The sequence below is a fragment of the Ipomoea nil genome, unplaced genomic scaffold (assembly GCF_001879475.1).
Source record: "Ipomoea nil cultivar Tokyo-kokei standard unplaced genomic scaffold, Asagao_1.1 scaffold2480, whole genome shotgun sequence".
In the NCBI taxonomy this organism is placed as follows: Eukaryota; Viridiplantae; Streptophyta; class Magnoliopsida; order Solanales; family Convolvulaceae; genus Ipomoea; species Ipomoea nil.
Window position 1 is genome coordinate 5,110,151 of NW_017618908.1, and position 13,967 is coordinate 5,124,117.

The 13,967-nt window shown below is 36.0% G+C and overlaps 2 protein-coding genes across 7 annotated transcripts; one reads left to right on the top strand and one right to left on the bottom strand.

Annotated features, from left to right (window-relative positions):
* Positions 1-1,725: 1,725 nt before the first annotated feature.
* On the top strand, positions 1,726-7,771 carry LOC109153174 (KH domain-containing protein HEN4-like). Of its 6 annotated transcripts, none has more exons than XR_002049467.1 (10): positions 1,726-1,841; positions 2,164-2,870; positions 3,506-3,928; positions 4,262-4,516; positions 4,735-5,088; positions 5,354-5,433; positions 5,556-5,664; positions 5,889-6,046; positions 6,953-7,025; positions 7,684-7,771. XR_002049467.1 is itself a non-coding variant. In XM_019300994.1 (9 exons), the coding sequence occupies exons 2-8, from the start codon at positions 2,166-2,168 to the stop codon at positions 6,030-6,032; spliced, it is 2,070 nt and encodes a 689-aa protein (XP_019156539.1). In that variant the 5' UTR covers positions 1,726-1,841; positions 2,164-2,165; the 3' UTR covers positions 6,033-6,046; positions 6,178-6,619. The 6 variants fall into 6 exon arrangements, 2 of the variants coding, with proteins under 2 accessions (XP_019156539.1, XP_019156540.1); XR_002049466.1 differs by having other exon boundaries at positions 7,663-7,747; XR_002049464.1 differs by lacking the exons at positions 6,953-7,025; positions 7,684-7,771 and adding exons at positions 6,178-6,542; positions 7,503-7,557.
* LOC109153175 (amino acid permease 6-like) lies at positions 7,509-13,679 on the bottom strand. Its single transcript, XM_019300996.1, has 7 exons — positions 13,341-13,679; positions 13,008-13,241; positions 11,971-12,064; positions 10,826-11,040; positions 10,243-10,388; positions 8,152-8,379; positions 7,509-8,068 (listed from the first exon to the last, which is right to left on the bottom strand). The coding sequence occupies exons 1-7, from the start codon at positions 13,435-13,437 to the stop codon at positions 7,646-7,648; spliced, it is 1,437 nt and encodes a 478-aa protein (XP_019156541.1). The 5' UTR covers positions 13,438-13,679; the 3' UTR covers positions 7,509-7,645.
* Positions 13,680-13,967: the final 288 nt, after the last annotated feature.

Genomic DNA, 13,967 nt, shown 5'->3' on the forward strand with positions numbered 1-13,967 from the left:
AGCAGAATCCGAATTCATTTTGACTCGACACAAAATTAAAAATTTACCCAACTCAAAACATTGTCTCAATTTAACACATAACATGCCATTTTAAACTAATTTGTCCTATAGTTTGGTCGTCCAAACATTGGGATGTTAGCCAATTCACAATGACATACCATTCTTGTGATTGTCTTTAAATATAGGGAAGTTAGCGTAATTGTCAATGAATCTCAAGGACTGACGTGAAAGAAAGAAAAGGAACCAAATACTAAACCGTTTCATTACTAACTAACCAATTTGATTAATCACCGTTACTTAAACTCTTAATTTTAGTTCAAGGGTTTCGTTTTGCTAATTGCATTCCCTTCATCAAGAAGCTCAAAGCAACATTTCCCTAAAGATTGAAATTCAAGAAGTTATACAGCTGAAACAGTAAGCCAATTTCAATTTTATTTTTAATCAAATTTCTGAATTCAATATGCTTTCCCCCCCCCCCCCCCCCCCCTTCTTTTGTGCACACATGATTATTGCAGTTAGAGTGTGATTTACAACTTTTCATTTTATCGCATTGTGGGGTGTAGTTGAGTCGCTAAAGAAAATTTGTGCAATTCAAAATAGGTTGATTGGTGACATTTTGACGCACATCACTGGGATAATTTATCTATGAATGAAATTTCAAGATTTTTACTTTATATCATTGAGAGATGCAATTGAGTATCCGAAGAAAAGTTGAGTAGTCTAAAGTAAATTGTTTGGTGGTATTCTGATGCACATTACCAGGACAATTTATCCATTAACGACATTTTGTGTTTTTTAGTACTTCATTTCATTGAGGGGTGTAATTAATTCTGAAAGAAAACTTGTCTACTCCAAAGTAAGTTTCTTGATGGATTTTGATGTGTATTACTAGGGTAAATTGTCAATTACTAAATTCATGTGCTCTAAATAGATGTTAAACCTTTTGCTAATTTCAATTAGTCTTATAGTCTATTCAAATATGAACTCGAATGCTTGGTATTGAAATTTATGAAATGAAATAAAGAAATTTTACTCAATGGAGAAATGTTGTTAGGGGTGGGAATAAGCCACAATCCTATCAAGGGCATAATCATGTTTACTGTATACTAATTTAATATTTTATATATATATATATATATATATATATATATATATATATTATAACATATCATGTACATATATTTCTAGTTAATTTTATTGGCATTAATCTATTGTGTGTAATTATTTCACAAATTTAACAAAAGTCATGTATCATGATCTTTTTTTTTTTCTTTTTTTTTTTTTTAATTTCAATTATATAGTTGTAAAAATAACCATTACTTGTCCTACAACATTAGGAATTTAGGATACCCGTTGAGATGAAATAAAATTAAAAATAAAAAGTGTGATTATTTTTTATTTTTGATCAAAAATTAACTAAATAAAAATTTACCGTCCAAAAGATAAATTTTAAACAAATAGTAACAATGAATTGATCTAGTGAACGAGAATACTACTTAATACTTACTTTCAATGGTAGGATAGAAATTCGATTCCAGTAATAAACATTAAGGAGTTTGAATTGGATTCGTTATGCACAAAAATGCCTTAACACGGGCCAAGAACAGAACGTTAAGACTTGACTTATCTTATCATGGGCCGAGACGAGGTCGTGGGTCCAAATATAATCCCCAAAAGTGAGAAACCTATGTTATCAATTTTATTAAAAAAAAAAAAAACAAATAAAACATAAAATAACCCTAGATTTCATTTCCTTCACTCTCAGGAACTCTTCCTCAATTCTGCATTTCAATCTCTCTCAAGGTCTGAAGTATCAAGTTGGTACGCGAGGCAGCACAAAGGCAAGTAGCTCCTTTAATCTCACATCCTGTCGTCGTCTTTAGACTCCAATTTTTGCTTGTGGCTTTGATTTGAGTTATATCTGTTTCGTTCTGCTAAATTTACTACGATTGTGCATGTCTACCAAACCCTAAATTAGCAATTTTCAAGGGGCTTGGCATAATGGCATACAAATTTGAGCGTATTGATATGCAATTTTTTGGATAGGTAGTTGTTTGTTTATAGATTATGGTTGTGCTCTGTCTTTGGTTTCAAGTATCTGATCTTATTTTATCTTTGTTTACCTATCTAATGGTTTGCTTCTTACTTTTGTGGATTATCTAGATATGTCAGTAAAGTTAACACCTTCTAAGAGACCATATGATCGAAGCATTACAGAAACTAATGACAGAGGGAAGTTGCAAAAATCAGCTGGTTTAGGTTCAGAGAAATCACCATTGGAGACATCTACTCCAAGCAAGTTTCTTCGTGTCCTCTGTCCTATTTCAAGAATTGGCTTTATCATTGGAGAAGATGGCAACATCCTTCCTGAAATAGGTCAGGCAACTGGTGCAGAGTTTCGGGTTGAGGAAGCTATCCCTGGATGTGATGAGAGAGTGGTTGTTGTTTTAGGTTCGGGGAATAAAGATGGAGCAGGATCTGAGCAGCATAAGGCCAAGGTTGAGGAAACTGATGCAAAAGATACGGGCAATGAGTTGGCTGAAAATGATGGCAATGGCGAAAGTAAACAGTCTGCCGAGGCTGAAGATTCCAAATTGAGAAGAGAAATTTCAGCTGTTCAGGAAGCTCTGCTGTGCTTATGTGAAAGAATGGCTAAAGAAGATTTGGAGAAGGACAGGGGAGATGACGAGGGTAATAATTCTTCCTTTTTAACTTTAAGGTTGCTCATATTCAGCAGCCAAGTGAACTGCTTGATGGGGAAAGGTGGTAGTGTCTTAAAGCAAATGTCGTCTGAGAGCGGGGCTGAGATACACATTCTTGCAAGGGAGAAACTTCCTCTTTGTGCTTCTTCATCTGATGATCTTGTTCAGGTGATTTTTTTTCACTGTAGTTATAGGGCTAGATTCACATAGAAGCTATCCCAAAGGCAGCATTTTATAACAGTAGTAATAAACAGAACTTTGGTAACATTTTCTAATCATCATGTCAGAAATTTATGACAATGTCGCTGTTGTATAAATTTTAGGGGATTTATAACTTATTTGTGATAATATTCTAATGTTTGGTTTAGTTGAACAACAGTTAACATGATAATAAAGAACCTTTGCATTGTGCTAAGAATATCAGTCTTGGTCATGAATTATTGGACAAATCTTTGGAAGCTTCAATGATCTGAAGTGCATACTCAATACTTTCTCTTCTGAATTTTACTTGGTCTTTAAATATATTTTTGAGAAATGAAATAGCTTGATTTAATTGAAATCATTGGTGTTTCCTGATATGCATTACGCAGTCCTGACTGCTGAGCTGAAAATTACCTGCATTTCTTTTTCTTTAATTTTGATTTTGCTTTAAATTTGTGGTCATCATGTTGGCTACCTCCTAAATGTGGTATATTCATCTAAGAGAAGACTCAGGTTAAGTTTCTGTGCCTTGACACTCATTTCCAGGCAGCAATAAGTTGTCTGGAATAAATGCACTTATATGGTTCTGTGTTTTATTACAGATTTCTGGGCAACATGGTGCTGTTAAGAAAGCTATTGAGTCTGTTTCTCAACAACTTCTCGGAAGCTCCCCTCTGGATCAAGATCCTTTGTCGGCCAATGCAAGTGGGCCCTCTTCTCATCCGTCTGGCCACCGCTTTTCTAGCCAGGATTCACACCCTCGACCAAATAATCCTTTCAATGGACCAAGACCACCTTATTCTACTGGATATCATGATGGTGAAACTGGATTTCGTGGCCAAATGAATCCTCCTCAGGATGCCTTAACTTTCCGATTACTTTGTCCTGATGAAAAAGTGGGAGGTGTAATTGGAAAAGGAGGGAGTATAATAAAGACAATTCAACACGAGACTGGCTGTGAGATCCAAGTTCTAGAAGGTGTAGCTGATTCTGAAGATCGGATTATTGCCATATCTGGTTCGGTGGTATGACTTAAAACTGCTGCTCTATTTTTCTTTTCCCAGTAAAATCTTTAGCTATAATGATGGGTTTGGCCCATTCCTACCTGAATAATACTAAATTAGCTAAGTCTAGGAGACAATACATAAGGCTATCAATGAATTATATAAGAGCTTATGAGTAGCTGCAGTGTTGATTTTGACCTATGATGCTTGTGGTTCTTTGATTTTCTTTTCTTCTCTTTCTAGTGAAGTTGGTCTGAAGATAAAATTTACTTGGGCTCTCCATAATTGTATTCCTAAAATTTATTAGTTGATGATACAAGGAAACAAATATTTACATTTGTTCTATTCATGCAGCATCCACATGATAGGCTATCTCCTCCACAAGATGCTGTCCTTCGTGTACAGTCCAGAATTTTTAGGGCTCTACCTGAAAGCAAGGACAACACAATGCTAGCAAAACTTCTTGTCTCCTCTAATCAAATTGGATGCCTTCTGGGCAAAGGTGGTTCTATTATTGCTGAAATGAGGAAATCAACTGGTGCTTATATTCGTATTCTTGGGAAGGATCAAACACCAAATTGTGCTTCAGAGAATGAAGAAGTAGTTCAGGTGATTAGGCATAGGAGATGAGTTTATGTTTTGGTTTATTTTATTTTTCCTGCTTAAGACTTGAGAGGCTTGCTAGTTTTATTAAAATTAATAAGTCCTAATTCACACATTTCCCATTTAATTTGGTCTTGTCCTTACTTGGTCTCAAATGGGAACATGAGGGTGAAATAGGCTTTCACTGGTGCTGGGCCTTAATTTTTTGCGCTTCTCTGTTGCAGGTAAGTGGTGAATTCGATACAGTTCAAGAGGCTCTTTTTCAGATAACCTCAAGATTGCAGGAGCATTTCTTTCGTGATGCATTTCCTTCTATGAATCGACCAACAAATCCTCGCTTTCTGGACCATATTCCTCCTTTTCCTTCATACAGGGGACGGCGGGAACTTTCTCCTGCTGGAATGTATCCTAGTATGGGTCCACCATTTCACCAGTTTGATGCCATTGGAGGGCTGCCTCCACGTGGTGGTTTCCATCCACATGATGATCGTCCTCCATATATGCCTAATTTTCACAGGTCAGGCGTCCGACCTCCTGTTTCCGAACGGATGCCATCTTCTGGACCTTGGGTTCCCCAGGTATCAACTTTCAATACCATTTTAAGTGATCCTCCTTTTATTAATTATTCTTATTAATTAGTGAACATCTTTACTTTCTAGCTGAATTGTGTTTCTAGTGGTGCATACCCCGTTGCTTTTATAAGGTTGATGACTTGTGGAAAATACATTTGAATTGTTCTTATTATATATTTATATTGTTGAATAACAAAAGGCACAATATACTAAAATGGTAAATAGTTATTAACTTATTATTATCCTTCTAAATCTCTGAACTGGCATGCAGGGACTGATTGATGGTGGTGGTCCAATGGGCATGCCTGACTATGCAGCAGGTCCCCAGAGAAGAATTGGTGGATTTGGAGGGTTTGTGCTTCTACACATACAACACTTTTTGCTCCTTTTTTGCCTTTAGCAGTATTTAGTTTTCCATCATTACTTCTAATTCTTTTATTATGTGGGAGTAACATTAAATCTTATCATTTCAGGGCAAGTCCAGCTATTATAACTAGCACCAAGGTGGAAGTAGTTGTTCCTCGTTCTGTTGTTCCTGAAATCTATGGGGATGGTGGGGGATGTCTCAGACAAATATGTGAGGTGCAATTCTTAGTTCTGGATCTTCTTCTTTTGTTTTTCTTTCATTATTATTTATTTTATTATTTTTTGGGGGTGGGGGGTGGGGGCATCTCCTTGAATTTGATTTTAATTTTACATTATGAAGCTGGCATTTGATTTCCAAATAACTATCTTAGTCACTTCTTTTATTTTATAAGTCTCCTTTAGCGAGAAGGGTTAATAGCCTTAAGTTTGTACTTTGCTAGATTTCTGATGCAAAAGTTATCATTAATGATCCCAAGCCTGGAGCAACAGAGGCTATGATAATTATATCTGGAACACCTGAGCAAACAAATGCTGCACAGTCTCTTATTCAGGCATTTGTGATGCTTGAGACAGAAGCAGCATGATTATTGATACTAAGGTAATATCCTGGTCTTGCAGATAGTAAGCTATAAATAGTCTGTGTGTTTGAGGCAATTTGTAGCAGTCATTTTGTATTAGAACACTCGTTATTGTATAAGACTGAATTTGTTCTAATAATACTTCCAACAGAGCTGAAGGATCTATGGGGACTGGCAAATGTAAAACCCATAATTTCTGGTTTAAATCAAATCATTCTCCACCTACTGCTGGGAACTAACACAAACTGTCATGAATCTCCCGGCACCTCATGGACTGGATGACATTTCAGTATTGCTTGAAGGGCTTGTTTGAGCAGTGAAACATGGATTTTGTTGTCACAGAACCTTAAAACAGAAAACTAGGATGCTTTTGATAGTTGTTCAAATTTAATGAATTTTTGGGTAGGAGATGGAAGGGTCTGGAATTCGTTACTAGGTTGGTCCCATAACTCTTCCTGGATTAGCTAGCATGTAATATAGAACTCCAAATTTACAATGAGCCCGTGATTTGTGGCCGTTTTGTTAAAGTTTCCATCTCATTGACTTTTATTTCCTTCTTGAAGACTAAATGCAAATTTCCTTATGGTTTTATATTCCTCCATTATGCAATACTTTCATGAACAGGTACCCATATTTTACTCCTTATGAATATATGATATGTTGCATGGAATGTTTAATGTGAATAAGTTATTTACTAAGTTGAAAAAGTTACTTTTCAACCTAAGAAATGCTTCCAGCTTCTGATGGATTTCTGGTTGTGGCTTTGTTTAAGGCTCTGGCTACAACATATTGCTGAAGTTCACACGAATGTAAAATAGAAAATATTGTTTTCATCTTATACCAAATGGCAGTGGATAGGTGATACAGAAGAAGAAATCTCTATCTGGTTACTTTTGCATTTAACAAATTTGCTTTGTGGCTTTCAGTTGTTTGGCAGCCATGATTCGAATGTTCTGCTGTGGTTTACACATTTACATCTAGGTTCCTTTTGAGATGAAGGTACATTCATTTCCTTCCTTGACTTCAGAATTTGTTATCATTTATGTGTAAAGCTTCTACTTTTCCTTTTAGAGACCATTGAAATCATTTAGGTGTCAAATGGACGGGCTAGCCCAAGTCCAGTTCAGGCACGACTCTGCCCGGTCCATTTGTTACAATGGGCGGACTAGAGCTAGTCCATTTGGGCCAGCCCAGCCTGGTCCATTTATACTCGGTCCGAAATCTAATTGCTTGGTCCAAAAAATAAATGGGCCAATGGTGGGCCAGATCGGGCTGGCCCAAACCCGCCCGCTGACACCTCTACCACCCACTGATGCTGGTTGTTACACAAATATAGAAAAATATAGTTTCGCCTCCACTATTAGCTTTAGCGTAGTAGTAAGTGCTTAATCCTGTAAGTTTTGTGGTGTATGAAACAAATAGCTTAGATGATCTGTCCTTTGTATCGAATCATTCTTAATGGGCACTTATGGCAAGTTCTGCTTAACCCTTCCATAAATTTAACATTGCATAATAAATTTTTTGAACATCACTACATTGCAGTTCACTACCATGAACTAGTTCTTAACTTATTTCATAACATTACATTTTTCACAAGTTCATTACTTTGTTCCGGCTACTCATTGAGCTTTGAAAGGTTTGTACGTCTTGACATCAGACGCGAGCCCTTGAATGGATCCAGCAGCAGCGACGAGCGATACAACCAGGCAAGTCCAGCTCAGGATCTTCAGCCATATCCATCTGAACGAGTACTTGGGGATCTTGGTCTGGGCGATGTGCATCTCAATCGGGAAGTAGACGGTGAGTGGATAGAACGAGGCGGCCCCAATCAGCCCCAAGAAGTCGTTGAAGAACGGGAATATCATGGCAACCACGGCTGTGACTATGACATAACCTGTTCTCCACACCAGCCTGAAGAAGTTGATGGAGCAAGTGCCAAAGCATGGGACATTCACTTCATATTCCGCGGTTATGAATTTGCTGTCTGGCCATCTCTGGCTGCAGCGAGACTCGACAAAGCTGAATAGTGGTTGGCAAAAAACCTGGAAACCGAGAAGTTAGATTCATGAATTCATTCATCAGATCATTGTTGCGGCATATGATGAATGAAGTGTGTGTTAGTTACCTGGTAAGCGCCGATGAGATGGATGGCGATGCAGACGTTGGCGAAGTCGATCAGCCAGAAGGGCTCGTAGAAGCCGAAACCGGTGAGGAAGTTTCCGGGAGCATTGTTTCCGAACGCCGCATAGCCAAGGCAACCACATAGGACATAGAACAATGTGGTTGTGGTCACTCCAACCCCAGATGCTTTCTTCATTACCTTGTTTTCTGGTGGGTGTGATCTCAATGTGTCCTGCATTCACATTTTGACCCATTATTTCATCTTTTACTACAGCTCATGAAACCCGATCAAAACTCAGTTGGATTAGTCAGTTTCAAGCAGAATCCAATTACTGGCGGTCTAACTGGACCTGATCAAAACTCAGTTGGATTAGTCAGTTTCAAGCAGAATCCGATTACTGGCGGTCTAACTCGATTCTCAACTCATAAATTTTCGCGACTCGATTTCAAACACTCTACTAATCTGGTTGGTCCCCTATTTTTACATTTTTTTTTGTCTCTTTTGCCACTATACTATGGACAAGAACTCTAATTGACATAACTGTTTCCAACCTTAGCCTCCACATGCAAGCCACTATAGCCCAGGTTGTAACAATGACTCGATAAGTACTAATCGTTTGGCATATCGGTTTCCAACCATGGCCTCGCATACAAGCCCAGGCTGTAACAACGACTCGTTAAGTATTAATCGTTATCCTGTCGTCTAGTCTAAGATCAAAATTTTCATAAAACCTTAGCCACAAAAGTTTGATCTATTCATTGCCAAACACTCATGTGTTGTGTATGTTGTTAAATAAGTAGGGGCCCACGTAGATCACCAGAAGATATGGTGGAGGGAGGGAGTAGTTATGCTGTGCATCCGTATGCACCATGCATGGTGTATACGGATGCAAAAACGACTTCGTTTTATTAAAAACGCGCGTTTCCTCTTTAAAAAAAAAATTCCAGGTTCGATTCCCAGCAACAACATTATATTGTTCATTCATTCTGGAATTTTAGTTCATAGATTATGGAATTTTAGTTCATTGATTCTGGAATTATAGTTCATCGATTATGGAATTGTAGTTCATCGATTCTGAAATTTTAGTTCATAGATTCTGGAATTTTAGTTCATTCATTCTGAAATTTTAGTTCATCAATTATGGAATTATAGTTCATCGATTATGGAATTATAGTTCATCGATTCTGAAATTTTAATTCATATGTTGTTGCTAGGAATCGAACCTGAATTTATTTTTTTAAAGAGAGACGCGCGTTTTTAATAAAACGACGTCGTTTTTGCATCCGTATGCACCATGTATGGTGCATACGGATGCACAGCATAATTTGCCGGAGGGAGGAGACGAGCTTTGTAGTGAAAAAGGCCTTACCATTTGGTGGCCCAACAACTCAAAACTAGTGGTCCATCTATGGTGAAAACGTCGCTAATGATCATATATTAATGGTGATCAGCATTAGTAACTTATATTACTTTATCACCATTAGTTTAACATTAATATTTAAACGTGATCTTTGTCCCTTCCGATAAACTAATCAGACTCATTGCATCAACAGCATCTTCGTCTCATTCTCACGATGTGTCACTGTTACTTATGATTTTTCTTTTTTAAAAATATATTTAATTTTTTAATGTTTAATTTACGTGGACCTAAGTAAAAATGCACCCCACGTTACAAAAGGTGTTCAAGATCTATATATAGCAAAGTTTCATGCATGCACCACCTCATATATAAATTCTAATTATTACCCCCACAAGACTATATATGTGGCTACATTCTATTCTATATATATATATAAAGACACATTTTTTTTTTTTTTTTTTAACATTTGGTACTTTCACCATTATATGACTAATCCTGATTTCGTCTTAATTGTGCTTGTAGAATGTGACCCAACTTGATTAAGAGTTCTTTATTATTATTTTTTTTTTTTGAGGATAATAGTTCTTCATTATTATTATTATTATTATTATTATTATTATTATTATTATTATTATTATTATTATTATTATTATTATTATTATTATTATTATAAAAACATTGAAATGGTAAAAGTTTACCAAAGGATAAGTAGTAAGGTGAAAGGTAAGGCTTGCCTGTATCTCGATGAGGACAGTTGAGTAAGCATAGGCGAAAGCAATATCACCAATGGCTTGGAAGCTTCTCCACACTTTCTCACCCCCTGATACATCAACACCTATTGTCACTCCTGTCAAGCTTGTCCTTACATGATGCCCACCACCTTCACAACACCAAAATTATATATATTCTCATTAATATAATATAATATAATATAATTAATCACCACATACAAAACATCAAAACACTATAAAAACTATTAGCTTCTTGTTGGAGGCTGGTGAAAGGCCAAATCCAGCCAACATCGGCCACCATGCGGGGATTAGCTAGAATCGATGAGTGTTGGACAGAGATCTGAAGAGTCAAGTCTACTGACCTCTCGAAAATGTGACAGTATAAGAAAATAAAATTGCTTCTTCATTACTATAGCCAACACCACCAGGCCTAGGTTAGTTAGTATCGAGGATTGTTGGGCAGAGGTTTGAAGAGTCAAGTCTACAGTACCTCTCGAAATTGTGACAATTTAAGAAAATGAAGTTGCGTCTTCATTATTAGCTATAGTTTTTGGCGTAGTGATAAACGCTTGAGTGATATGTATACCTGCAACTTTGGCAATGGAGAGGGCAAGGCCAATAGATGAGTAAGCGAAAGACATGACAGCTGCGAGAATAGAGAGCCATGAGAGTTCATGGAAATTAGGAATCTGGCTGAGAATAATCTGGATTCCCGCAAATATTATCATGAACGGGTAATTTGATATGGCACACGCCGCCTCATGACCGTATCTGTGGTAGCAGTTTGACTTTCTCACCGCCCTGCACATCAGATCAATACCACCTCAAAAATCAATAAAAAATTAATAATAATAATAATATAATTATTATTATTGTTGTTGTTGTTGTTGTTGTTTAATGGATCTAAGTTTTTATCTATCACCTATTATGTATCATTTAAAAGTGGTAACTTTTAGTTAGTTGTTTTTTAGTATGCATGTATAGATAAAACAAAATAATAAAAAAATCGAGGTGATGAAACAATATCACGTGCTTGGCAGTATAGTTGCTTACAACAAAGTTAATATATCTTTTCAAATGTTAGTAATTATATTGTCAGTGTTATAGAAGTAGTGTTTCTTTTTTTTGAGCCCTACCTTGTAAACTACATAAAGAATAGAAATTGATGCTATATTCTTCCTTAGCTTTATCGGTCTAAATTTATCTTATAGTATTTAATTTTTTACTGTCGATCAATTTACAAGCAACTAATAAATATAAATAATTATGTAAGATATTTACGGCAAAGGTTTTTTTTTTTTTTTTTTAAATAATTCAAAACATTGAGGGGGTGTTTAGTAAATAATTGTTAATGAGTTTGACTAGTTGATAGCATTAACTGATTGTAGAAAGATGTTTGGTAAATTAGCTGTTAGTTGATAACTGATTACATACAAAATGATTTTTTAAAAAAGCTGTTTTGAGCAGTTTTTTGAATAGTGTTTTGGAACAATAAACTGTTACAAAAAGCTAATTAATCAAATACTCATTTTGGTTATTTAATCAAGTCAAACAATCAATAGTGGTTAAACAAACTAAAATTGACTGATAGACTAACTATTTTACTAAACTGGGCCTAAGTTAAATTGAGGGAGTGGAAATATAAAGAAAAAAAAAGTGAAAAGTGGAGGGAATAAATCTTAACTTTAGGGAAGAAAGGTAAAAAGTGGAGGGGTAATTTGGGGAACTTACACCATGCTGATAGATGCAGTTATAGTGTAACCAATAGTAATCCCAACGAGATTTGCATACTGAGCCAGCCCACAGAGTTGCACCTTCACACCTCCTTCAAATTAAATGCCAAAAACACCCCATTAATTAATTCAAATTAAATGTCAAATTAATATCCCATTTCTGTCCCTCTGATCGAAATGCAGTTGGGAATTGAATTTAAGGAATTTAATTCAATCCTTTTTTATTTATTAAAAATTAATCACACCTGGGGAATGGGTTTCACTGATAGCCACGTAGTAACTCTTTGACTCATAAACTCCAAAATTAGAAAAATAAAATAATTTTATAAAACATGACACTAAAACCGCTTTTGTCCTACTTTTAAAAATGAATACTCTTAGGGGATGTTTGGTTCATGAAAGTGGAGGAAATGTTGTTTACGGGTGTTTGGTTCATGGAATTGGAAAATGAATTTCTCAAATTTGACGAAAATAAAATCTTTAGTTGAACTAAGGATTTTGTTTTTCATGGAAGATGGGAAGAAAAAATGATATGAATTACCTATTTTACCCTTATTTTTTTTTTTTAATTATATCACTCTTATTAATTTGCAGGGGCATATAGGTCTTTATACTCGTTATTCCTTACAATTCCAAATCTAACCAAACAATAGAATTAATATTCCTAGTAAATATTTTTCCACCAACCAAACAATGAAATTCATCTTCCTAGTAATTATTTTTCCATGGAATTTCAATTCTACTTCCCTTAAAATATTTTCCGCGAACCAAACGAGTCCTTAGAGTCTAGATATAAGGTTATAGAAACATATAGTAAAATCAAGTTATACACTTTATAAGACTTAGCTCAATAATTCAGTATGTAATATTTGTAAGATGAAACAAGGTTTGAACTTTTTCGGTAGTAGTGTGAGGATTATACTCAAAGTAGACAAATCTTTATGTGCATTTGTATTTAGCTTCTTTACCGGGCTGAGTTATAAAACGGAATTTACTCAGTACACACTCTTGAAAAAGAGAAGGGATTTGACATACCTAGGTGAGAGCGGACGACGTCCATGTAAGTGTAGTTTCTCTTGCCGCCGGTAGGGCCGGGGGAGCGGTAGCAGTCGGCGAGCAAGGTGGAGGTGAAGTAAGTGATGAAAGAAAAGGCCATGAGAACGGCGGGGCCGGCGACCCAACCCAGCTGAGCTATAGCCCATGCTAAAGACAGCACGCCGGAGCCTATCACGGCGGTGATTATGTGGGCACTCGCCGTCAGCAACGTCCCTTCAAATCCAAACCCACAAACCATCCAATAATAATTTTGCATTGAACAAAAAAACAACCTCGTACACATAAAAAAATATACTATGTATAATGTTTTACCGGTTCTTTTATGTCGCCCGTCGTCGTCGAAATTCTTTTGGGTTTCCCCATTCTCTAGGGACTGCTCCACATACATGGGATTCTTGTCTCCTGCCATTGCGAATGATGTTTTTTTTTTTTTTTTTTTTTTCTCCTGCCTTGTTTATTGATCTCTTCACCACTCTAGCAATGCGGGGAATATGGGTATATATGGAGATTGGGAGCAAAGTGTTTGACTTATAAAAATAATATTTGGAGAGAGAAAGAGAGAGAGAGAGTGATAGAGGGGAGTTGGAAGTCAAAGGTAGAGTAATGAGGAAATTACAAGTATAATTTTGTAAAACTTGAAGAACTAATTAAACACCAAACAATTAAAATTAAAGTGTGTTTTAGGAGTAGTGTAATGATTGTGAGGATTTTGCACCCTAGAATGTGCTTGTTATATGGTCGTGTGTATGGTGTTCAACAACGCCCCACATCCATCAACTAACAACGTTACACATTTTTTTTTTTACCACTTCTAAAAAATTCATCACAATTTTTATTTCACTTTTCAAGATTTTTTTCATAATTTTAAAGAGGTTATACAATGCATTTTGTAAACGGAAATGCATTATATTCAATGTTGTAAAAATCGCGCTTAATAGG